At 42.3% G+C, this 26,205-nt stretch overlaps 1 protein-coding gene across 5 annotated transcripts in view; it reads right to left on the bottom strand.

Annotated features, from left to right (window-relative positions):
* Positions 1-25,696, bottom strand: part of PHC1 (polyhomeotic homolog 1) — a 37,801-nt gene extending 12,105 nt beyond the window's left edge. The window contains exons 1-8 of one of the 5 annotated variants that reach the window (XM_078386673.1): positions 25,662-25,696; positions 18,222-18,378; positions 12,855-12,965; positions 7,477-7,554; positions 6,429-6,578; positions 5,308-5,463; positions 3,180-3,681; positions 1,587-2,383 (exon numbers count right to left, since the gene is read on the bottom strand). In XM_078386673.1, coding sequence (XP_078242799.1) covers positions 1,587-2,383; positions 3,180-3,681; positions 5,308-5,463; positions 6,429-6,578; positions 7,477-7,554; positions 12,855-12,965; positions 18,222-18,335 — 1,908 coding nt within the window. In that variant the 5' untranslated portion in view covers positions 18,336-18,378; positions 25,662-25,696. Of the gene's footprint in view, positions 1-1,586; positions 2,384-3,179; positions 3,682-5,307; positions 5,464-6,428; positions 6,579-7,476; positions 7,555-12,854; positions 12,966-18,221; positions 18,379-18,454; positions 21,160-25,020; positions 25,170-25,661 lie in introns of those variants that run through there. The other 4 variants (XM_020814687.3, XM_078386672.1, XM_072991655.2 and 1 more) reach the window with 4 other exon arrangements.
* Positions 25,697-26,205: the final 509 nt, after the last annotated feature.

Below are 26,205 nucleotides of genomic sequence, written 5' to 3'. Positions count from 1 at the left end.
CTAAAAAAAGAAAAATAATAATGTTCTGCTCAAATTTCTGCTGTCATCCAGTTCATCCAGCAGCAAAACTTTTGGGTCCCCAACACAGAGGACATAAGAACTATCTTCTGCTTGGAATACTTTTTTTTTTTTTTGGATGTAGTTAAGAACATGACTGACAGTGATGCAGTAGCTGTTATGACTGACACTGCTTAGTACTTAGAATGTCTGGAGCTGAGAGGCCACCACACACTGCAGCACCTTTGCCCAAAAATGAAACACTGGAGACTGGCTGATAATTGTCCAAATTAGTGGAGTTCCGAGAGACTTTTCAGCTACCAACATCCGTCGGAATTCTCCCAGCCAGAGTTCTGGTAGCTTTAGTTTTAAAAAGCCAACTCCTCAGAGGAGTTTCAGGATACAGAACTGTTCTTTGCCATGGCTCTCTTGGCAGCAACGGCCATTACAGCATGGAGAAGGACACGGGCAGAAAGATTACCATCCCCTAGTGCTCTGCAGTTCCCATGGAGCTTAGAAAGCTCCAGCCATGTCCTTCTCCATGTTTTAATGACTGCTGATGAAAAGAGAGCCTTGGAAAAGAATGTGTGTATCCTGAAAATCCTCTGGGAACTTGGATCTTTGGCTAAGACTACCAGAATTTGGGGGGGGGGGGGAATTCCTGATGAATTCTGACAGCTGTATTGAAGAAAAATCTGAAAATCCCACACATAGTTTTTCTCCCCCGCCCTCCTCAAAGAGGACATATTGTGGTCTGCTTTGGCCAAGATGGAATTTGAGTGAGGCATTCACCACTCCCCCTACCTATTCAACTAATCCTCCTTTGGCTGCTTTTAACAGCTAAGAAGGGCAACAGTCCAGCACACAAATGGAAGGGGAGGGGTCTCACCTGTCCAGGTATCCACTCCACATCCTGGACTGCACAAATGAATGAATCCATTAGCACAGGCCAAGCATGTGCCAAAGTTACATCCACATGATCTGTATCAACAACATTATCTAAGTCCAAGCAGAACTAAATACTTGTTTTGACAATCCTTCCTTTACCTTGGAAAGTTGTATATCAAGAAGATGACAGAGATCATGTTTCATTATCTACTCTATCTTTGGCTTGGCCAAAAACAAAGCAAAACAAAACAAAAAAACAAAGGGCAGGTAAATGTTGGCTCGACTGACAATACTTTATTCTTGTTAACCAAGGTGACATGGGAGCCCATGTAATTTTGTGATTCACCAAGCCAAAGGCAGCTCACTAAATCACACAGCATTCCCTAAGAGGATTCAACAGGCTTCCTGTTTTGTTGCCCAGTTTCATTTATTAATGCAAGAGGACTACAGAACACCTAGCAAGGCACCATTCATGACCAATGAACTGTATGTTAGATGGATCTGATATGGTGAAGGGAACTAACTACTCACAGGCGCTGGAGAGCTGAGCTAAGTTGTACCCTATGTGTTTATCTGATCTGTTGATCGTAATAAAAGAAGTGAATATTGAATCGAATAATCTATGTGTTTTTACAAAGTGGCAATCTTTCTGTTTTCCCCTCCCCTGAATTCCCCATGCCTTTCTAACAAGTATCACTTACAGGTAATTGGACAGGCTGTATGTAGTAGGCTGGTGGTGGTGCTTGAGCCATGACTGGAGATGAAGCAGCATTCTTCACCTGGGTTGCACCCTGAACTTGTGCCACACTGAACGTAGGAGGGGCTTCTTGCAGAGGAGGAGGAGAAGAAGAAGAAAATGAGGAAGAAGTCTGTGGCACTGAAGATGCTGTGTGGGCCTGGGACACGGGCTGGACAACAGCTGGCATGCCTCGCGTAGCCTGCACACCTATGTTCATCTGAGGAAGTCCCAGGGCCTGAGCATGGGCTGAACCAGGCTGGCGGCTGCCCACCACTTGCACAGGGATATGAGGCGGGGGCTGCTGGGACGCTGACATTTTGGCAGCACCAAGTTGTGGAGGCTTCAGGGGGTTGACGGAAGGCTTGGACTGAATAGGGACAGGCGATTTCATGGCTGCCTGGCAAAGACTGTCCTGCTGCAGCTGCACTGACTGAGGCTGTGACTGTAACATGGGCTGGACAACAAGTGTCTGAGCCTGCTGTTGGCCCTGAACAGCCTGCGCCTGCTGCTGAACCTGTGGTGGCCCATGCTGCTGCTGCTGCGTCATAGGTGGAGCTTGCTGCTGCTGCTGCTGCTGCTGCTGCTGCTGCTGTTGGGCTAGCTGAAGGTGTGTGGCGGTGTGCAAGAGCTGGGACTGACGATGCTGGAACTGCTGTTGGTGATGGATGGCAATCTGTTGCTGGATCACTACTTGCTTCTGGAGGTGAATTTGCTGCTGCTGCTGAATCAATGAGTGAGGCTGGATTTGGGTATACGTGGCTATAAGCAACAAGAAAAACCATACAACATCAGGGAGTTGCCACCTTAAAGTAAATCAGACAAATCAAGTCAGGTCCCTATACCGGGAAGATAATAGTGGGGGACAGGACAAAGGCTGAGTTCTGTGGCAACAAGGGACGGATGCAAACAAATGCAAGTCCACGCACCTATGAATTCGGCAGGGGCCATAGGCCCTTGATAACTACTTTAAAAGAAGTGGCCATGTTAGTCTGTTTCAGGACAAAAGAGAGGAAAAATCAAAAAAGGCAAAAAAGGACTGTAATTTTAAAAAGCCTATAAAGTGCCATAGTATTTCGGCTTTCATCCCTTTTCCCCTTTTGGTAACAAGCCCTCTGATGGTGCATATGAAATAAAGGGTCTTTGGTCCAATGCCACTAGTTAAAAGGAATTTAAATCACTCAAGTGCTAGCTGAAATCTTGGCCAGAAATTCTGAAGCACCAATACAGTTCAGACTAACGAGACCAGTCATCAGTCTGTAGAGAAGGCAAATTTGTATGATTAATGCCTCATTAACATCAGTCCAGAATGAACCACATATGACACAACACAGATTTTCTACAAGCAAAAGGCCACAACCAAAGCTTTCTTTCCAAAGCAGAAGTTCTGTGAAAAGAAACCCTTGAAACAAAATGAATTACAACCCATCTTTCCTATGTCACGTAGCAAGGGGTGTGTGAGTGTCAAGACAGTAAACCTGTTTAGGAAATATATGGATTGAGGAATCAAGGAATCAGAGCAGGCTTTTCAGCAAGAAAAGTATCAGCTGTCACTCACCAGAACTGATCAAAGTCTGGCTCGGTGCTGGCGTTGCTGTCCTGGTCAGGTTCATACCCACAGTCTGCTGCCCATTTCCATCTGCTTCTGGCTTCTTCGCTGCTGCACTGTCTGTCTCTGTCTGACTTCCTTGACTCACTGTCACAGCTTGGGCAGCAGAAGCTGCTGGTAAAGGCTGAACTACGCCAGTACCTTTCCTTTGACAACTGCTCCCTGGACCAGATGCCGTTGCTTGGCCCAGCCCAGAGGTAGCATGATTCCCCACAGAGGATGCCAGATTGCCAGATATGCCGTTGCTTCCAGCTGCCCCTTGACTGAGATTGAGCGACTGGCCCACACTGCCAGATGATGCCTGAGTTACGGCCAAGGTCTGACCAGCATGAGTGACCTGGGGTAGTACTGAAGATTGGGAATTCCCTGGCAAAGCAGTCTTTGGAGCAGAACCTTGGAGCTGTGCATTAGCTGCTGAGGTCTGCTGACTCCTGACAGCTAAATTCTGCACCTGGAGGAAAAGGAAACAAACAAAATTTAATAACAAAAACACAACTATTAGCTTTATGTACAATAGGCAGAGTATGTCCTACAATCTGCTCTGGCTCAACCAGCAGTAAAAGAGCATGCTGAAAGATTAGCTTTACTTTGCTTTGCTTTTATTACCCTCCTTTTTGTGTGTGTCCAAAACTGAGTGTATTTCAAAGTACTACAGGGAATGAGGATCAATTATTATTATCTTAAAATGAACCAGTTATTTGGAAGCATTTTAAATCTCAGCTCCCTTATTCCTCATTTTAAGTGGAATTAAAGATCTCATGGCACTTCCTGGGTGGACCTTGAAGAAAATAAATTCCTACTTATATCGGTTTTAAGTCTGCCTTGAACAATCTCCCTCAAACTTGTACTGTACTATGACCTTTTTGATCTATATGTTTGCAGGGCACACTAACTGCTTTTCCCTGTCCCTGCTGTTTTGGTGCAAAACATGATATTCATTTGGCCTGATTTATCTTTATTGCTTATGTTCCATTAAACCTTTCTTCTGCTATTTTACACTCGATTGTATTGAAGATTGTTATTTTCCCCCAAAAAACACATATTAAGACAGATAGATGCAAAGAGAAAACAGATACAGAACAGAGGCAGAGCAATGTGCTCCAAATACATCTAAGAATTCCAAAACTCCTGGGGAAACAAGGAGAGAACAAGGAACAGAATTAGCAGCAAGCTACAAAGGTAGCCAAGTAATACTGAATGGTCCTTCGAAGTCATAGATTATAGCAGGAGGGTGAGCAGTCTCAGCATGGCCAAGGGCTCCGCCCACACACACAGATTTCCCAGCATCCAGAGTGGCTACAGGGAGGGATATAGCTATTTGTATTTTAAAAAATAAAAATTAAAAAATGTTTTTTTCTTAACTGAAAAAAACAGTTTAATGAAATAAAAACTGGGGATTTTACTGCAAAAGCCTCCCATATGTCCTCTCGTGTCAAAAGAACTGCAAAAATTGGACTCTTCTGGGCTCCTGGAATGCTGGGAGGACTCTCAGAATTGACTGCCACACCTCCTAAGGGGCACAAAGGGACTTTTTGAGCAATTAAAAAAGCTTTTTTTAAAAATTGGAAATGATGTTGACCTCAGTGATAGTAGGGGGGGGGTGTAAAAATGGCCAAGGGCAGCAAACAGGAGAGCAAACAAGACAGCCAATGCCAGCCCCTGAGCTATAGTCTATTACAACCACAGAACAAATTGTACAAGTTTCCTGCCCCACTTACATGAAAGATTCCAAATCATGCAGAAAGGAAGGTCCCCAGGTTTCTTGAGCCTAGCCAAGAAGTGAGTCGCATTTGTCAAATCAAAAACATTGTTGATGTTTGAGCGGTAAATAATTAGTTTTCTTGTTAAGATGAAAAGACAAAGGCATTCCACACAGGAGAACTAAAACAGTGGCAAAAGTATTACTGACTGTTAAGTCAGCTGCAGAAATAGACCAGTTCTGAATGGGCGCTGACATGGATACTTGAGTACAACAGAAAATTAATGCTCTACTCAAGAAAGACTGGAGCTAGAGGGATACACCAAGACTGGGACAGGATAAGCTGGTCGTTGGAACCCAGAAGAGGGTGTCACTGACCTGGTCCGTATCTGTGTGGACCGCAGGAGAATGAGTGGGTGGCACTTCCTGCTGAACAGCAGCCACAGCCCCGTTAGGCATCAGGATGAGCTGGGAAGTAAGAGGAACATTGCGGCCCAAGCTTCGGTTCACCTGCAACAGGTTCCCTAGCTGCGGCTGTTGGGGGAGGGTTAGGTGGTGTGGAGATGGGAAGAGCAGAAGGGAGAGAAAGGAAGGAAGAAAGCGAACCACAAGCAAATAGGTTACAATGTGACATGGGGCTTAGGGTCTCCAACAGCCACTCATCCAGTCACAAACAGTGTCTTCTTCACCGGGACCATTTTTGGTGGTAAATGGAGAGCAGAAGTTAACTTGTTTCTAATGGCCAAATCACCACTCTCTCCCCATAGTGGTCCAAAAGGATAGGCTGCTTCGGAACAGATCTCTCTGAGTTGCTGGATGGCAGTGAAGGACCGGGAAGGGGTGGGGTGGGGGTGGGTGGGAGAGAGCAGTGAAAGACACTTGCCAATGAGGCCAGCTGAGAAACAGATTTTTCATACTTGAAAGTTACAGTTGAGGTAACAGATTTATTTCAGAAAACATGAGCATCTAAATTTGAAGTAGAGTGAATGATTTAGTTACTGAGTAACCAAAACTCAAAAATGGAATGTGGGGAGGGAGAAGAGAGCAAGCAAAAAAAGCTTGGTTCTCAGTTGACCTAACTAAGATGAAAATGTTCCCTTCAGGCACCTTTCCAAGGCTGAGACAGTATTATAAAGCAGCATATTTAAACTGAGGATTTGGAGCTGTAATTTCCAATGAACACTTTACCAAGATCATTTTAAGACAGGAATTTAAGACCTGAGGCCCAGATTTGTCAAAAGAAGAGATCTCTGTTCAGTATTACACAAAATCATGCTAAGTGCCATAGGATCTTTAAGATTCATGGAAAGCAAAATAGTAAATGACAAAAAGCATCCTCTGTCCCCATAGTACAGCTACACGGAACTAATGAACTAAGAAGACTCAAGCTAGCGTTCAAGGGAATAAAGGTTGCCAACTCAAGGGAGATATATTTTAAAGATGGGTGAAAGTAGCATGTTTTTTAAGATGGGTGAAAGTAGCATGTTTCTATTTCTTACCCGGAGATACATCTGTGCTTGCGACTGGTTGAGAGGTGGTGAGGTAGCATTACCCAGAAGCACTGACTGTGTTAGGGTGGTAGCACTAGGTGAACTCACACTTTGTGAACGACTGATTAACTGTGCAGCTGATGTCGTAGCCAAATTAATCTGTAGTTTAAAACATTAAAAAGAAAAAGACAAGGACTGTATTAACCAAATCTAAGCTGGAAGTGGTTTTCTGTGCTTCCTTAACTGAAAGGACACTGCCATGCTCCTCGCCTCACCCAACCGAGATTCCCCCTAGTCATTTACTGCATGCCTGTCTGCCAACTTAATAACAGCCCCCAAAACTTTATAGAACAGTGACTCTCCATTTTGAACTTTCAGATTCTTTGGACTACAACTCCCAATATCTCCATCTAGCACAGCAAATGACTGCAGACAATGAAAGATGCATTCTATCAACCAAGGGTGGTAACCACTAGAAGAAAGCAGGCAAATAAACCAATTTTTCCAGCAATATTAGAATGTGTGAAAGAAGACAAACACTGGTAACAACTGCTATGACAACAAGCTCAGAAAGATTACTTTCTGTATTGCAAGTTCCAGAATGTTTCCTAGGAAGAGTTATTCAGAAGTAGTTTCTCCATGCTTCTATCTCAAAAACCATGTAGAATGTACAATATCTAAAAATGGGGGGAGGGGGGGTTTAACATGTAAACCAAGACCATCATCCAATTACACATCAACATTATTAGATAACAGGAGTCCACATTCTTCTCTCATTCAGCCTCCTTCTGGTTAAGATGGTACATTTTTCTTTTGGTGAGGCATTTCTCTTAGAGATGCTGCTGTCTTCTCAAACACAAACAATAATCCTACGTCTCCTCCTAACAAACTGCTTTCCTCTTCTTCTTTGACTGGCACTACTCCTTTGTATCACCAATAAGGCAAATGTAACTCCTTAGCTTCAAGCTGAACTGAAATCATAGAGTTTGTCTTCAAAGACAACGGATTTTCTATATTAGTTGACAAGCTACTTGAAAGCAGAAAAGAAATCACTTACCGAAGCCTGCGTAGTAGCTGTCTGTTGAGGGGTGCTTGTGTTTGGAGAGCTTGCCTGTCGGCTTGCTGCAATTGTTGCCTGCAAAAAACAACACGTAACTAAATTTAGCTAAGTAGCAGGCCCCGCTATTCCACTCCTTTCTGATTCTCAAGAGGCAAAGCACATAAAGATAAGTTGGTACTTATCGTACTATGCTCATCTTCCACAGTGGAAAGAGAACACCCTTACACTTGGTTGTCTCTCCCACTCACCCTCCTAAGCAGAGATTCTGAACTAAATGAATGGGTTCTAGGTGTCCTCTGTAGCATTCAACCCTGCCGTCACCTGTTCGTCACAGCTGAGCAGTGGAAAAGGAGCCAATGAGTGAACGGAAGGTGGTGCTAAAGGGGGAGGGGCTTGGATATAAAGGGGGGTGTATGGAGTGTGAGAGGGAGTATGTGCGTCTGTGAGTCAGTGAGCCAGTAAGTCAGTGAGAGTAGGTTTCTGTGCGTCAGTGAGTTCAGTGAGTGAGAAATTGATTAGCAACTTGTGATTTACCTATTACATATTACTGATCAAATAAACAAGTTTAACTTTCAAAGTAACACGTCTCATTGAATAACTGGTATTGAAACAGCAATACCTGGTGGCAGCAACTAAGGAAGAAGAGTGAGCACCTCCTGGAGGCCTGAGATAATAGAGGCTTCAGCGCGCTCCGCTCGCTACACCCTCTACTGTCACAGGACAACCCAAGCTCATTTCTAAGCTACTGAACAGTTTGAAGAAAAGAAAAGGAGTCAAAAGGAGTGCCAAAAAAGCACTAACTGGAGAGAAATCTGGACAGAGTGCCTACCTCAGCCTTGTAAATTCAACACAGTTTCTGTGCCACACAGCACCACACACAAATGGTGAAACTTTTGCTAGATAGGAAAGGAGGTCCTCCTTCTGCTTTAGAGGATGAACATATGGTAAGTGCCAACATATCTGACTCCTACAAGAACAGCCTTATACTGGAACATAGTAAGACTTGGCTGTTCTCAGGTGGGCTTGTGATGCTGACTTTGAGTAATTTACTAGTTTACCTACTAAGATTTACTGTTGCAGAACTTGTTGCAACTACTTGACTTCTTCCCCATATTAATAGGCTAGAAGGATACAAACAAGTCTGCTCTTTTAAAATCTCTTCTTATTTTAGATAAGCCTTTCTGGGTCTGCATACACCTCGTGTATGTGATTGTTTTTTCATCAGTTCAGATGGTCTGGGAGGAAAGGAGGGCAGAATAACTTCCTGAAGCCAATGGAAAAATAGAGTTACCTTTTCAGGACAGAGAACGTATCACCCTTCTGTATCAGTCAGAGCTCAGTTCCAACTGAAAGTGCACCTAGTTGTGAAATGCTGCATGCTGAAATGCTGGTTGTAAGACATAAGACTTTCCAAGACAAATCTTTGACAGAAATCCTTAAATTTAAAGGAAACTTTAGTAAGGGTCTTCAAGACCATATGTAGATTCCATAAAGGACATGGTTTGGTTAAATAAGTCCTCTTAAAAACTCTTGATGTCATGAAAGGATGAAAAGTTCCCTGGCCCTTTTGGCAAGCACTGATAACATTGTTACTTTAAGATATTAGAGGCAAATCTTTCTCCACATTTTCTGGGAGAAAGGCTAATACAGTACATACTAATGCTAGATGAACGTTGTTGCTTTTTTAAAATTTCCTGAGATTTCATGTGGGTAGGTACAATCAGGAGGTTGTTCAGTCATACTTACCACTCACTTATTCTGAGCATTCCAGATGCCCCACAAGGCCCAAAAGAAGTCCCACTATGTGGGTCTCATGCCTATGCTGGGAGCTGAGAAGTTCACTACTCTTTATTTCCCCAAAGCTAACTAGAGCAAAAAGAGAAGAGGTAAAGAAAAGGAGACTGGGAAGCAACTATAAAATAGAACATTATGGCTGGCGTTTAAAAAAACAGCAAAGGCAGGAAGTAAGGCTGGACTTGTTTGGTTGCTCTATAACAACTGGTTTGGGGGGGAGGCGCTTGTAATAAAAGAACAATAATTAGAATCTGCCTTAAGAGCATTTATTATCTATGGCTTAAATGTGTATATAAAAATGGCGGGATAGCTCAGTACTGTAGTTTAGGTCCTTGTCTACAAAAGCAGAGGTTGGGAATTTGCTTTCCCACTGTGCCTCCTTGACAGGGGCTGGACTTAATGATCTATAGGGTCCCTTCCAGCTCTGCAGTTCTAACATGGTGGTAGTAGTTGTTGTTGTTATTATTACTACTGTTATTATGTCAATTTCAGATAGAATCATAGAATTATGAAGTTCAAAGGGGTCTATAAGGCCATCAGGTACAACAACCTGCTTATTGTAGGAATCCAAGTTAAATAATATCTGACAAATGACCTTCTTGCCTTCTCTTAAATGCATCCAATGTCAGAGAGCTCACCATCTCCCAAGGCAAATGGTTTCATTGTCATACTGCTCTAACAGGAAGCTTTTTCTGATATTCAACCAAAATCAGGCTTACTGTAACTTGAGACCATTATTACATGTCCTGTACTCTGGGGATTGATTGAAAACAGATCCTGCCCCTCCTATGTATAATAAGTATTTGAAGCGTGCTATTGCATCTCCCCCTCAGCCTTCTGTTCTCAAGCCTGAACATGCTCAGTTCTTTTCATCTTTCCTCACAGGGCTTGGTTTCAAGTCCCCAGATCATCCTTGGTACCCTTCTCTGAACCTGTTCCAGTTTTTCAACAGCCTTCTTAAATTGTTGTGCCCAGAACTGAATACAGTACTCAAGATGAGGCCTAAACGGTGGTGAATATAGAGGCACTAGTATTCCACAGAATTTTGAGACTATGCTACTGTTAATGAAGCCTAAAAGAGCATTTACTATTTTCTTCAGCAACATCACATTGTTGGCTTGTATTCAGCTTGGAATCTTCAATGATTCCTAGATTAAGGAATACATATTGTATTGCTAAACCAAGCATCCACCTCACCCCTCATTTTGTAACTGTATGTTTGATTTCTTTTTCCTATGCATTGAACTCTGTACTTATGTCTATTAAATTTCATTCTTTTTTTCCAGCCCAGTGCTTCAGTCTATCAAGAACAGAACCCTTTGAATTTTATTTCTGTTTTGCAGGGTATTCACTATTCCATCCAATTCTGTAACACCTGCAAATCTGATGAGCATTCTCTGCACCCTCTCATCCAAGTCATAAAAATATTGAGCAGCACCAGGCTTGTGACTGTGTCTGTGGTCCCCCACTTGTTGCCTCTTCCTAGTTTGAGAAGGAAACATTCATAACCATGCTCTGGTTATCAATGGTTCTGTAACCAACTATGGATCCATCCGATCGATGTTCTATCCAGCCCACATTTAGTTAGCTTGCTAATCAGAATATCATCGGGCAAAAGTTTTTCTGAAGTCAAGATTTATTATGTCCACAGAATTACCACTGTCTACAAAGAAAGTTGCCTGGTCATAAAATGAAATAAATGAAATTGTTCCTGAAAAAAACTATGTTAGTGTCTAGTCATCACTACATTTTTTTCAAGGTGGTCACAAACTGACTGATTTATAATCTGCTCTAGAATTTCCCCCAAGATTAACATCAGGCTGACTGGACTGCAGTTCTCAAGTCCCTCCTTTCCACCCTTTCTGAAGATAAGGGCAACATCATCTGGCATTTCACCCATCCTCGATGATTTCAAGAAAATAATATAGAGTGGTTTTGAGAGTTCTTCAGCTAGCTCCTTCAATACTTTTGGATATAGTTCATCATGCCCTGAGAATCTGAACTCATTCACGGTAATGAGATATTCCTTGACTTTTGTCTATCAATCTCAGACTGCAATCCTGTCCCTTCCTTGTACTTTACATTTGCCAGAAGATTTATAGACCCCACCAAAAAAACACAAAAACACACAACCCCCTCCCTAAAAAAAAACCACCCAAAAGCCCTAAACTAAGGTAAGAATAGAGCACTTCTGCCTTTTCATTGTCATCTGTTACCATTTTGACATCCCCACTGAGTAGCTGAGTCATTATTTCTTCTCTGTCTTTTCTTAAGCATGTACTGAAACAATCCAAGCATGTACTAAAAAAAAAAAAAGCTCTCAGAGCTTTTTTGAGGTGACACTGGTCTTTTTTTTATGTCTTCCAACTTTTTTTCTTGTTGGAATTGTTTGTAATTGTGCCTTTAGAATTTCCTTTATAAGAAACTCACACCCATCTTGGACTACTTTTCTTGCTAGGATCCTCTGCCATATGGCCTTACTTCTAATTGTTTTGAATTTATTGAAAACAGCTTTCCTAAAATCCAGATGAGTTCTAGGTGCTTGTGGAATCTCATATTGAAAAATCGCCACTCTGAAACAATATCTCATATAGAAAAACCAAGCAGTGCTCAGTCACTCCATCACTGCCGAAGAGACAGTGCAGACCACCTCTCCACCTTGCTCTTCACAAGTCCTATCCTAAGTGACCCATATATGTCAAAAGCATCACATTAAATTTGATTTAAAATATTTTATGCCAGTGGTTAGGATACAAACATCTCAAGTCAGTTATCAAGGTAAAACAATGCAGTAATTAATAAACATGAGGATTAACAAAAGCTAGTGATGGCAATAAACATCTTATTTTAAAAAAATAATTAAAAACAAAGAAAAAATCACAATTAAAATAATTATAAATCTCATCAAAACCTATGAACACTTCCCACAGGAGAAGACAGAGGAAAATGTATGAACCTTGAGGCTTTTTGAAAGTCTTGCAGTCATGCAGCTTGATGAACTTCAGTTGGGGCTACTATAGAAGAGGCCCTTTTCCATGCCCATCTGTTCAGAGGCAGACATATGAAAAAGGTCTCGGTGGACCACTTTAAGCTGTGATCAAGCCAGTATTGATGCAGATTCAGGTAACTCAATTTCAAATAACTCAAAGCAATAATGATTAAAATGCAAGCAATGCAGCTGGCACAAGGTAAGTGGCATAAGAACCAACTACCAAGCTGTCAATCTCTAAAAGTAGCTCCACGTAAAACATTGGAAATCACTAGTACATAAATAGCCAATGCAAGGTCAAAAGTCTCCCGAAAGGGCCAAAGCTAATAAAAAGCAGTCCTGGTTCCTGCTTCCACCTGGCTCTTCTTAATTTATACTAAATTTTGGAAGCCCGCGAGCAGCACTCTCTTCTCAACTTTGTTACGTGGATGTTGAAAAGTATGGGGGAAGAAATGAAAGGTTATGGCACTTATTTATTCAATAAAACAAACAGGAATGTGAAGCTTAGAACAGAAGTTCCAAGCCAAGTGTTTTCTCTTTCCAAGCTACCAAAATCCAAGCAACCCTTGTTATTATGACAGGTTTGCCTTACCTGCTGAACTGCTGCTAGGCTATGTAACTGAGCACTGTTGAGCTGCTGTTGAAGCATAAACTGATGGAAATACTGGGCTGCGTTTGGCTGACGCTGCAGTGCTTGAAGTGCCTATAATAAATAAGAAATATAAATTCAAAACACAGAACACTAAGCCTAATATGCCAGTGGATCTGCAGGATTACTTGGACCATCAAACTCACTACTTGAACTTTCCACAGCTTTAGCTTCAAGACTTCTTTCCCTTGCTTTTACTGTCCATGCATCACCCATTTACATCAGTCTCACCAAGTCTGTCACAACCATTTTGAATTGCGTTTGGCAGGACAAAAGCGGGAAGGTGGGCAGGTTGTGTAAATCCATAAATGACCAATCAAAGAACCTCAGTTATAGGTGAATAGGCTGTCCTTTGTCATGGTGACTGTGATTCACACAACTGGGTGACTAGTAAGCTCAGTCACCAGAGTTGGGTTTTGACACCAGAACTGAAGACAGGACTTCTCTACTAAATGAAGCTTCTCTCTGAGCCTTCAAATCAAGTCTATCATGATTTCCAAATGTGAGAGGTTGAGTCCACATTGTTGCTCTGCAAATGTTCTGAATGTCAACCCCTCTCATGAAGGCTGTTGAAAAAAGACACTGATCTAGTTGAATGACCTTTGATGTTTGATGGCAATTTTATTTTTGTGATGTCACATGCCAATTTTATTGTATGATCCACTCTTCTGGAGAAACACTGAAGATACTGAAAAGCCTTTTTAGTACAGTACCTTGATAATGTACAAAGAGTCTAGACATTTTTATGCTGGATAAATAGAAAGCTACAGCCCTCATCACATCTCAGACATGTAATTTCTAAGTCATGTTATTTCAACACACAAAAAAGGTAAAATTGGTTGATACGAAATGACACTACCTTTGGGAGGAAGGATATGTCAGCATGCAACATCACTTTATCTTTGTTAAACTGATTGTATAGAGGATCACATCTCAATGCAAAAATTTCACTTGCTCTTCTAGCGGAAGTAATAGCAACTAGGAATGCCATTTTGAACGTCATTAACCTTAAATCTGTTTTTTGCTGTGGGTTCAAATTGATTTATAGTTTCAGAGTCAACATCAAAGACCAAGACCAAGATGCTTCAGGTGGCTTCACATCCAGGCAAATATTCTTCAAACCTTTTAGAAATATCTATAGAATTGAATCTCAATGGCTATGACGACTGATGATTTTCATATTGGTGCACCACTATTGCAGCTAAGTAAATTTTCAAAGATGAAATTAACAAACCCAGGTGTTTTAAGTGAAAAGGAAATTTAAGAGTAGTTTGTAGCAAAGCTAGACTGCTACTCTCATTAATTAATGATGTACACAACTGTTTAGTAAATGGTTTTCTTACTTGCTGCAAGATATGCTTTATTGGTTGAGTTATTCTACAAACAGTTACCTTCAGCTACTTTATATCTTGGTATTGTATCAATCTTTTCTGATACATTAGAAGGCTGTAGCAGAATAGTACTGTAATTTCATTTTCTCCTTCACCATTAGCAACATAGTAAACCAAGGCTGATGAGGCCAACATGGAGTTATTAGAATTACAGTACAGTACATCTGATTTGTCCTGTTCAATCTTCAGTATTGTGCCATGAAACAATCGAAATGTGAAAAATATACACCTTAGCCATCTGTTCCAAGGGATTATGACCATATCTCCCAGAGAATTTCCCCCGTTTGCCCACTAGCAATACATTTTGCATGTAGGAGTTATTCACGTGCAAAAAAATAAAAGCTGCCCAAAAGGGTACAGAAATAATTAAGAACTCCAGGTCGCTTCCAATTCTAGTTCTATTGGTCAAGAAGATTAAAACAAAACAGTGTTGTGTGTACTCAGGGGATCTTTTTCACTCTGTTGCTTTCATATAACACACAAACAGGGATAACTTCATCTCTGCTCACACATGGTTTGAGATTACTTGCATCACTGGGTTTAAGTCCAGTCCCACATCTTTCAATAAAGTAATTCATCTTACTCAGTTTTACCTTTATCACAAAAGGGCTTTCCCACATTATTTGGAACTTGCTGTGTTTCACAGGTCTAGAACTTGATCCTCCTCCCCAATATGCCATACTTTTGTATCATGGTAAAAATTTTGCTTAATTTGAACTGCTTCAAGGCTATCTTTAGCCACTTCATGGAAAATTTTTACCCCTTGCTTTAGCTGAATCACAAATTCTGCAACTGAAATGGGGCTATTAGCAACCCTTCCCTATCAGTCTTCTTTATGCAAGCTCAATGGACCACACAAATTATGGCAAAAGACCAGTTCATCTGAACTGCACCCAGACAGATTTTCTTGCAGAGCATTCCAGTACACAAAAAGAAGATAGGGCAAAGCATCACTCCAATCTCTGGAATGCTCGAATGCATAGGACTTTATCATTTTCTGCGACATCTGTTGGGTTTGCTCCACTAGACCATTTGCCAACTTTTGATAAGCCACTGTGGTTCATTGCTCCAGCCCTGCAATTTCACATACTTTAACCATCAGCTTAGACACAAAGTTAGTGTCTCTATTGGTCACTGAGATGTGAAGCAGTCCTATTCTTCCTGTAAGTTCCATGAATGCTCTGGCCCCATTTTGAATGTTCACGGAGGTCAAGGGAATAGTCTCTGTGTATCTTATAGCATAGGGACGTGGTGGCGCTGCGAGTTAAACTGCAGAAGCCTCTGTGCTGTAAAGTCTATAGATCTTCAGCTGTAAGATCGAATCCACGCGACGGAGTGAGCGCCCATCGCTTGTCCCAGCTCCCGCCAACCTAGTGGTTCAAAAGCATGCAAATGCAAGTAGATAAATAGGGACCACCTCGGTGGGAAGGTAACAGTGTTCCGTGTCTAAGTCGCACTGGCCATGTGACCACGGAAGATTGTCTTTGGACAAAACGCTGGCTCTATGGCTTGGAAACGGGGATGAGCACCGCCCCTAGAGTCGAACACGACTGGACAAAAATTGTCAAGGGGAACCTTTACCTTTACCTATCTTATAGCATAATCAATAAAAGTTGGAAAAAAACTCATCCCACACCAGGTTAGGAGGAGTCTATATCAGTCCCAGCGTATCCCTGGCTATCTCATGAAAAGGTACAGATACTTTGGGTGCAGGCTGTAAGAATACCTTGATCTTATCTTGAGAGTAGACCACTTTCTGGAAAATGGGGCAAAAAATACAGTACAACTACACCTCTTTAGCACATTAGGCCAATAAAAACACCTAGAAATTCTTGCCAGAGTTCTTTTAACAGCCACGTGTGCCACAAATGCCCAAACATGCAGAGCTGGGACAATTAGCTACTTCCTTGAGTTCCCGTTAGTTTGTCTTCTCTTGGCAAACTAACAATAAATCAGACCATCTTCCCAGAAAAAACTTACCATCACTCTCTTATACAGCCCAGATGAGCCATGGTCTGCTTTGACCTGACACTCAGATAAAGTGGGGTCTTTTCTCCTAAAAAGCATCAGAGACGAAATTCTGTTCTGAATAAGTCGCCACAATACTAGGTGGCTTTGTAGGTGGTTCTGTGGGGACAACAGCTTCCTTTGAACTCATCTGAGCCTCCACCTTGAGACCCTCTTGCCCTGAGGAAGAGGTTTCGTTTGGACATTTGGATTGGCTGCAGCCTGGCTACATGTAGTCACACACTGGATCAAGACCCAGCAATACAGGAACTCCTTGCCAAGAAGGAACTCAGGATTTTATGGGCCAGAGTATACTAGAACGCACTTCTTTCCCTTTCATCCCTCAAATACAATGCTCCACAATGCCATCTGTGCATACCAACTAATGAGTTAATCCACCCCATAATTTTGCACAGGAAACTAAGTCCTTTGCAATTTGCCCATCCTGGGGAATGAATGCTACTCTTGTCCAATACTCAGAATCCTTATGGGCTTTAATTTCCAAACACACTTCCTCATAAAAAATCTTCACAGACTTAAATATTCCCTTCTTTTGCCCACTCTGCTTCTTCTGGAGAGACTGGGTCCACAATTTTAAAGTTGTCCCTAGCTTCCAACACTCACACCGGCATTTTCCCATCTCTGAAGGTGGGAACAGCTTCTACCCTTGGAGTATGGATGGACTGCATAACTTCAGCAGCTCTACCAGGCGTACAAGAGCTACGTGTAGAGTGGAGTTGCTTTGGTTACTGCTGCTTGTTAAAGCCATCTCGCTGTTAAAACCTTGTTCACTGCCAGCTTTGAAAACTTGGTCACCACAGATAAATTCCACACTTTCTGCACCTCCGTATTCCTGCACACTCTCTGCATCACACTGTGAGAGTGTTTTTGTTGTCAACTTCAAGCTCACTTTTGATGTCAACAGAAGGACATCTCCTTTTGATGTTGTTGTCTTTTCTTGAGCTGGTATTTTTTAGGTGCAGGTTCCCTTGTTTTTTGCTTCTGTGGTTTGATGTTGACCGCCTAGTTATGGTATTCTTATTTGAAATATCAATCTTTTAAAGGATTTTCCCCAAAGATATGATCTTAAATGGGACTGATAATTTTTCAATGTCAGTTCAGTAAATCTCTGAAGATTACACAACTTTTAACTAAACAAGGCTCTTCTAAGCAAAATAAGCATTGGTCATGTCCATGTGCCCGAAGTATTTTTGCTCCATAGCTAGAACAGTATTTCATTAAGGCAGCTGAGGTCACAAACCATTAAAATTCAATTCCTGGATAAGGAAACAGGGTGAGTTAACAACAAAAAAAAAATTAACTGTCTACTTTTTCCCCAAAAGCCAAAAAGAAAGGTAAGTAAAAGTAAGTTTAAAGGCTTTTAAAGAAAAGTATTATTGTTTTCTACACTCTGAAATGAACAGAGGATGTTGTTGCCATGGCAGACAAAAAGGTACTTAGGTGGAGTATGCACAGCAAAAGCAAAGGAAAGAGGTCTGGAGTATAAAGCTCTAGAAAGATCTGTGGATAGTGTTTGTGCAGGTGCAGAAATCAATTGTGTGAATCACGGAGACCATGACAAAAATGGATTTGACTTTAATGAGAAATAATCAATCATTTGGCCATGCCTTGTCTCCCAGAATAACCATCCTAGACTCCCCATCCTAGACATGTTGCCATAAGAGACAGGAAAAGAACCAAAAACAGATTTAATGCAAAAAGAATATTAATATATTCTTTGTTTTGACATACCAAGAGACTGGGAGCTGAACAGAAATATTTGATAGGAGTCAATGTTCTTAAACTAAAAATGATACGGCCATAAATGAGTTTTCCATATTAGCTCTACAAACAAAACCAACATGCCAGTTAAATTTCCCCAGCCCACCTCAAAACAAAGAAAATATCTGACCTGCACTGCTTGCCGCTCATAGAGTGTCATCTGTGATATCTGCGGGCGGGTGCTCCCTCCAGAGCCTGAGCTGCCACTTGCGGAGTTTGAATTTTGCTCGCTTTCTGTCTCCATGATTCAGATCCACCAATCCTTGGTTGAAGTTTTGTCTCAAGCACTAAGATCAAGTGAAACAGAGATTAGCTCTTATGAAAGAAACAGCCACATTTGTGTCTTATCTGTATTTAAATTACTTGAATGATTCCTTTTTGGGCCAGCTCCTAACTCTGCCAAATTGTCAAAAATATGCCTCACAGTGTAAAGAAAGAAAAAACAAGTAAATCAAATAATTACGTTTAGAGTTATTTAAAGTTACATAGATATAATCCTGAAGTTTCTCCGATTCATAACCATTCTTTTATTGTAGTAAACAAAGATTAGGAAACCTAAACAAATTTAAAGACAAAGGAAGTAAAGAACCAGATGTTAGCTATTCAGGGCAGCCATTCACTTCTGATGTTCATCAATTATCTAATTACCTTTTCAATAGGAAACAAGCAGTAGAAGTGCAAACAGAAACTTGTTGTCATGACAGACAAAAAGATACATGGGTGGAATATGGACAGTACATGTGCCATACGGTATAAAGCTTATACATGAAACCAACATGAGTCTCACAAAAACATCCTCTTAGCCACTGGCTACACAGCAACTCTACCTCAGCAACAAGGCATGTATGTAATTCTTGTGCGCTACACTTATTACTCAGAATGAAAGAAAATGACTATTTGGAAATGCAGAGCAATAAGTGTAACACATGCAAACTTGCACTCCAATCCAAGGTACCTAGTCACGAGTTATTTTCCCTACAAGAGCTCTGTGTTTTGCCAGCACTATCTACTTTTCCATACCACCCTGATGAGGATCCAGTCAGCTATGCTCAACAATCAATCCTTATCCACCAAACTCTACAAAGCCCATTCCAGCCTTGTGACTTGCACAATGATATTGGGTACAAACATTTTCCATGCAATATTTTACACTGCCTTTTCTGCTAAAATCCTTTCATTTTAGAAATCTATTTCAATTTTAGAAATCTATTTTAATAACATTAAATAAATAATTAAATACAAGTCAAAGCAATTATAATGTCAAATCAAATACTGTTTTCAAGTGATTCTCTCTGGCAAGCATACTTATTTGTGAACACTGCTTTTCAAACTCAATAAAATTAGCACATTAAGTTGGGGTACTTTTTTCCCTTTAAAAGCTAATCCATGTAAGTAAGCTATATTACTATTTATTTACAAATATTCTGAACAAGAAGGTCCTCTCTCAGATCTGAGTGCTCTAGGACTGAAAGAAAGGCTTCCCTTGAGGATCTTAAAACTCAGGCTGGCTCATATGTGGAGATGCAGTCTTTCAGATAGCTTGGGCTGATGTCATCTAGGGCTCTATAGGTCAAAATCATCACTCTGAACTGGGCCCAGAAAAGGATTGGCAGCCACTGGCACTGTTGTAACAGGAGAGATATGTGATCCCTATTACCAGCTCCAATTAAGAAACTGTGTGCAAAATTTTGGACCTGCTGAAATTTCCAAACACCTTCCAAAGGCAGCCCTACATAAACTGCACTATAGTAATCCAAATGGGATTATAACAAAGGCATGTGTCGCCACGGCCTAATCAGACATCTCAAGGAATGGCACAGCTGGTGCACTAGTTTTACCTGTGCAAATGCACTCCTGGCCACCACTGAAACCTAGGAATGCAGGCTCAGAGCACACCCAGCAAAGAATTTGAGTTTTCAGAGGGAGTGTAACCCCATCCAGCAGAGCCTGAATCCCTGTTCCCTACTCGCCTATCAACTGACCAGCACCACACATGTGGATCAAACTTACGTTTATTCATCTTCATCCACTCCATTATTGAAACCAGACAATGATCTAGAGCCAAAACAGCTTCCATAGATTAGGACAGAAGGGAACAACTGGGTATCGCCCAAATAAAGGTGACACGAAACCCCCAAACTCTGGACAACCTCATGTATGTTAAACAGTATGGAGGACAAAACAGAAGCCTGAAGGACACCATAGTCAATGGCCAGGATGTAACAGAGTCATAGAACAATGGAGCTGGAAGAAGCCTATAAGGCCAATGAGCCCAACAACCAGTGCAGGAATCCAAATCAAAATAGATATAATGGATTCACACACCTTCAAGAATATGTTTTCTGCATTTTAGTGCCTTCCAAATTCTACAGGGCACACAGTTCTTTTATAATTCTCAACTTGGAATCTATCCACTGATAAATATTAGTACAGTAGTTGTGCTGTGTCTATTATGTCATTGCTTTAATCTAATGCCAAAGGGGGGAAAAATCAAAACTTTTTGCCTTGACAGTTAGTGACAAATGCAGCTCTTCTCCTAGTTTTTCAACAAGCCTTGTAACTGTAGATACAGATAAACTTACACAAGTAATGCAATATACTTTAGCAGGAAATATTTTCTCCATTATTTTAACAATGTACTTTTTAACCAATAAAAGAAGCAACATATTTTGCAATATGATAGCTGGTCCTCACAGTCAACATGTTCTCTTCAATGCGCTTTCTAAAACTATTTTGCTGAAAAACATTGATTTTTTTAAAAGAATTCATCTTGAGTAGCTCTTGTGACAGGATTCAAAGTGCCTCTTAACACTGTACTCCTTTAATACTGTGACAGTTTCAAGACATATTAGGCAAACTGCTTTATCCTTGTTTAAAAGAAAGAAGTACTGTCTGTCATTAAAGATGCAGTGATTATGTACAATTTTTCTTTCTTTGAAACAGCATGTTCTTTTGCAAAAATCTTACAGAAATTTTATCAGAGCAAGAGTTGCAGAGTTACAATATGATCCTTGAATAAATAAAAATATGAGAAATCTAGTTTTCAGGGTCTAACTCTTTCTTTTCCCATCAAATCCACCCCACTCTGGCTGCTGCTAGTTGGCGATTTTCATTTTGGCTAGAAATGGGGGTATTCGTATTCATATGAATATGAATACCTCTGCACAGCTGCACTTAACAAGGGTCCAGCCCCTGGGGCCAGGACCATCCACTCACGCATCCGGCTACAGCAGCAGCCTTGGTCAGCCTTTCAATCACTCCCGGAGTGCCACTTTCTTTCTGCTGGTCTAGACTCTAGCCAACTCCAGGCATGGGGAGGGAGGACGTCTCCCTGCATGGCTGCCAAATCTGTAATTTTGACCATGGCAAAGAGACACTTGCCTCTAGAGTTCTCAGGAATATTGGGCCATATGTGCAGACTTGGAACAATTTTAAAACATGGATTAGGAATCTGACACACTAGATGACAGAGTTCCAATCTTAAGTACATTGAATATTATGAGATTTATTTGCTAATAAACACACTGCCTTGGGGATAAATCTACACATGGTAATACTGTGAAAATTGGCTACTCTCCAAAAAAGGGCAGGCAGACAAAAAGAGGGAATGAAGGGGCAGCCTCCCAACTGAAGCAAGAAAATACACCATTAAGTTGGATCCAAATTATATGCAGGGTGCACATACACATCACTGCCTGCCAACCAAGATTGATTCATGAGAAGCAAAATGGCAGCCAAGGGGAAGGGAACTTGTCTGCAAGAAGATGTGGGAAGGGGAATCCCATAAGCTCTCCTGCTAAGGGAATACTCCTTCCCTCTCAACCCTGTGATTACAGGGGCTCAACAGCTCCTACAGACACAGATGCATGAGAAGACTGATAGCTGGAGTGGGTGGGGGAGAAGAGGGGAAAGCAAGTAAGGCAAGAAGTTGGAGCAGCCAGATCTTGTTGAGGAAGAAGGCCATTGCCTCAAGCAGCAACCTCACCATGAACCTTGCAAGCCACTTGGAGGAGCCTTGATGGGTGCAGCCTCTAGGAAGGTTTAGTATGCAAAACACTTGGTATCTTTTTTTGCAAAAATATCAGGCCTTTTATTCTCCTTTTCCCGCCTTTTTTTGCAAGAGTAGGCCAGGCATCTCACACAACTTCTTTATCTACCTTACAGACATATACAGTCTTCAACATGGTAATGCATGGAGGAGGAGTGAAAAAGCTTTTTGTTTAGTCTTGGTCTCGTTGTATTGGAGATACATTTGAAACACTACAGTGGGGTCTCTACTTAAGAACGTCTCTACTTAAGAACAATCCAACTTAAGAACAGCTCCATTTGCTAAATTTTGCTTCTACTTGAGAACAGAAATCCAAGATAAGAACAGGAAAAAAAAACCTTTCCTGCTCTTTTTTTAACCTTAGGTCATCTTAGGTTAAAAAAATTCTCCCCCTAGTGGTAGAGTACGTATTAACCAGCTTTGCATTAGTTCCTATGTACGAACACACCTCTACATAACAAAAAAACAGCCAGAACGGATTAATTGGTTTTCAGTCCATTCCTATGGGAAATTTTGCTTCAACTTAAGAATGTTTCAACTTAAGAACACCATTCCAAAATGGATTAAGTTCTTAAGTAGAGTTTCCACTGTAGTTTCTATGGACAGAAAAGAGCAGATACAGATTAAATGGTTTTCAATGCATTCCTATGGGAAATGCAGATTCAACATAAGAACTTTTCAACTTGAGAACCACCTTCCAATACGGATTAAGTTCTTAAGTAGAGACCCCACTGTAAAGCCAGATGGCAGACCATAATTTTTTGCCTCTAAGAATTGCAATCCTGGTGTGATACAAGAGCTCTATGAAAAGGAAGGCCATGGTGTAGTCATACATGTCATTCTCCATCTTTTTGAACCAAATAACATACTTGAAACTGATGTAGCTAGGAAGCCCTGAGTATAAATCTTACCCAACCATTTTGTCTCTATTCCTGACAAGGCACTGTTCCCCGGCTGAACAGCCCATCTAGAGGTTGGAATTATAATACTAATCTATCTTTTAAAACTGTTGTATAGATTACAGAAATAATGGACAAAATCCTGTTTCTTAGCATACTGAATTGCACTACAGCAGGCCCATTATATCAATGGGAATTTAGTAAGTTAACTTATTTGTAAGTTGCACTGTTCTAAATGGCCTTACACTAACTGCAACTTACTATGCTACAGTTAGAGCAGGCCCATTTGAATCAACGGAATTTATGGAGACGGGGACAACAGAGGACGAGATGGTTGGACAATGTCATCAAAGCTACCAACAAGAATTTGACCAAACTCCAGGAGGTAGTGGAAGACAGGAGGGCCTGGTGTGCTCTGGTCCATGGGGTCACAAAGAGTCAGACATGACTTAACAACTAAACAACAACAACATTTATGGATGAGTTGACTCACCAAATCCCCACTGATTCAATGGACCTGATCTAGGGTGATTTACTACCCTAGGCAACAGGAAGTATCTAAAGCACTTTCAAAACCCATATCATGTAAAGGGCCACCTCCCATCTTGATGCAACTACGCTTATATGAGCTTCATTTTGTAATCCATAGCAAATGTACATTACCCATACAATCATACAGTAAATATCATAGGCAAAAAGCAGGTGACTCTCCATCAACTGCAGACATTTGTCAGCCCCTGGGCTTGACTGCCCGCAGATCCTCATGCAAGTCCACTGCCTGTTTCAATAAAAGTATCTGCATCTATTCTTTAAATCATGCATGTTTACCAGTGGCCCTCTAGATTTTCTGGACTACAATTACTATAACCCTTCATTGTTAGGTACCTCCTAGAGCTGTTCTTCTTAGGCATCCTTCAGTCTCAAGAGACTATGGTAACGTGCTCTGTATCAAGGACTTGGAACAGCGTCTAGTGTAGCTAACAGAAGTGATAAACAAAAAACATCGGGAGATCCACAGTTGCCTAGTTTTGCTTTACATGTTGCCTTTACTATGGGAAAACAGATTTATGCCAGTGAGGTGTAAACAGATAAAGTGCCAGATTAGGACTCAGGAGACCAGAGTTCAAATCTCCACTCAATAATGGAAACTCACAGGGGAGGCGGGGTGGAAGTGGCAAAATCACTCCTTAAATATATCACTCATCTTGAAAATACTAACTTGGTGACATGCAACAGTAATAGAAAATTCAAGTCTCCGTTATTGCCTGAAATGTGCCTCACACCTTGTCAATTAGTGGCACCAAGTTACTCAAGCCTTTCATAAACACCAACAGGATTCTGACCCTAAACTAGGAAACGTACAGAAAATATGTAATTACCATCCCCCTATAAGGCAGAAATACAAAGCTAAACAATGCACTTAAACAGAAGCGCAGATTAGTTGAGAAGAACAAAATATCATTTTGACTAAGGTTGAAGAAAAGGGATGACAGTTTGGACAGCATGCAACAAAAGGAAAATCAGCAGCTCCAAAAATAAAGTGTAGAAAGAAATGTAGCCGGAAGACCTCAGGCAGGTTCCTCAAGCTTGCCTATCAGACAGGCAAGCTTTTCCGAACAGAACAGTTTAGGGACCATTCTGAGAATGCCTCACATCCAAAGTTTGACTACTATAAACACGTGTCCAGGAGCGAAGGTGTGGTCAGCAGGGGAAGCCAGACGGGCGATGGGTCCCTTTCAAGTACACCCCTCGATGCTAAACCTGGCTTCGTGCTGCGTGTGTGTGTGTGGGGGGGAGACCCCAAAAGAGCGGGTAAAACGGAAAAGGTGGACGCGGCGGATGGGAGGAGGCCCCGAGGATAAATGAATCGGCCGACACCAGACGGGGAGGGAGCGGCCGCCAAACTGGCCACAACCGCCGCCGCCTTCCCCCCCCCCCGACGCAGGCGGCGGCTCCCGGTCTCCCGGTCAGGCGGCCCTTACCTTGCTTACCTCCAGTCGTGCTTAGGCCCAGCTTGTGTCCCGAAAAGGGGCGCGCCTCATGGGGAAAGGGTGACCCACCGCCACCGCACCACCACCCCCCGGGAAATGGAAAGGAAAGCCGAGGGGGCGGAGCCGGGGCCCAACAGCAGCAGCGGCAGGCGGCGGCGGCGGCGGCGGCGAAGGGAGGGGTCCAGCGGGAAGCAGCCGCGCCCCCTTTGTAGGCCTCCCTCCGGGCGGAGCAGCTTCCCACACGAAGGGGCCGAAGCCGCGGCTTAACTCGCCGCCGCCGCCCCCCAACCCACCCCCGCGGCGTGTTTAATTTCGCTGGTGGCGGACCCCCCCCCTCCCTCACACAGACATAGACAGACACATCCCCCGCTCGCCTTCCCTCCCTTCCACTTCCTGCCAGAAGAGGTGTCAAAGGGCCGCTCTTCCGGGCCACGTGACCAGCCTTTCGCCGCCGCCGCCTCCTCCTCCTCCCCCCGAGGTTTGCCGTTGCTATGGGGATTGGCGACCAGGCGCGCCCACCCTGGCGGGCCGCTCGGGGTCCCTCCCCCCTGGAGCCCTCGTTTCACTGGAGGAGGAGCGGCGGGAGGGGGCTGTTGTTGTTGTTGTTGTCGTTAAAAATATTTTTACCTCACCTTTTTCCTTGAAAAGAATCTAAGGCGGCTTAGGATGCAGGGACACATACTCACACACACACACACCCTAACAGCACGCACGCACAGACCCCTGACAGGCAGGAATTCAACCGGTGAAGGGAGAAGAGGAAGTGACCGGCGCCAGACGAGCAGGTCTCAAAAGCTCCGTCCCGCGACTTGCCCAGAAGGAGCGGTCCGGGCTTGGGTGGGTTGGAATTTACGTACCTATCCCAAGGAGAGAAAATGTAGATACGGATGTGTGATTACTGGATTGTGATTCTAGATCTCGTACCTCAAGATTTGATTGCTGGAGTCGGCTTTTTTTTCCCCCCAACGAGCAGGCGGGCATTCCCTCCGGTCGAAAACACTTGGGCAAACTTCCAACGGGAAGCGGAGTTTGTGTCCCTGAGTGAAAATACAAATTTCACGCCGCTGGTATTCACTTCTGACGCTCAAAGCACTAACAGTCATCATCACTTTTAAAATCCAGAATCGTTTAGGACCAGAATAGCTGACTGATGATGACTATCTTTCTCATCATAAG

The sequence above is a fragment of the Pogona vitticeps genome, chromosome 2 (genome assembly GCF_051106095.1).
Source record: "Pogona vitticeps strain Pit_001003342236 chromosome 2, PviZW2.1, whole genome shotgun sequence".
Taxonomy (NCBI): Eukaryota; Metazoa; Chordata; class Lepidosauria; order Squamata; family Agamidae; genus Pogona; species Pogona vitticeps.
The sequence above is the reverse complement of the archived record's forward strand: the minus strand, read 5'-3'. Positions and strand labels throughout refer to the sequence as shown.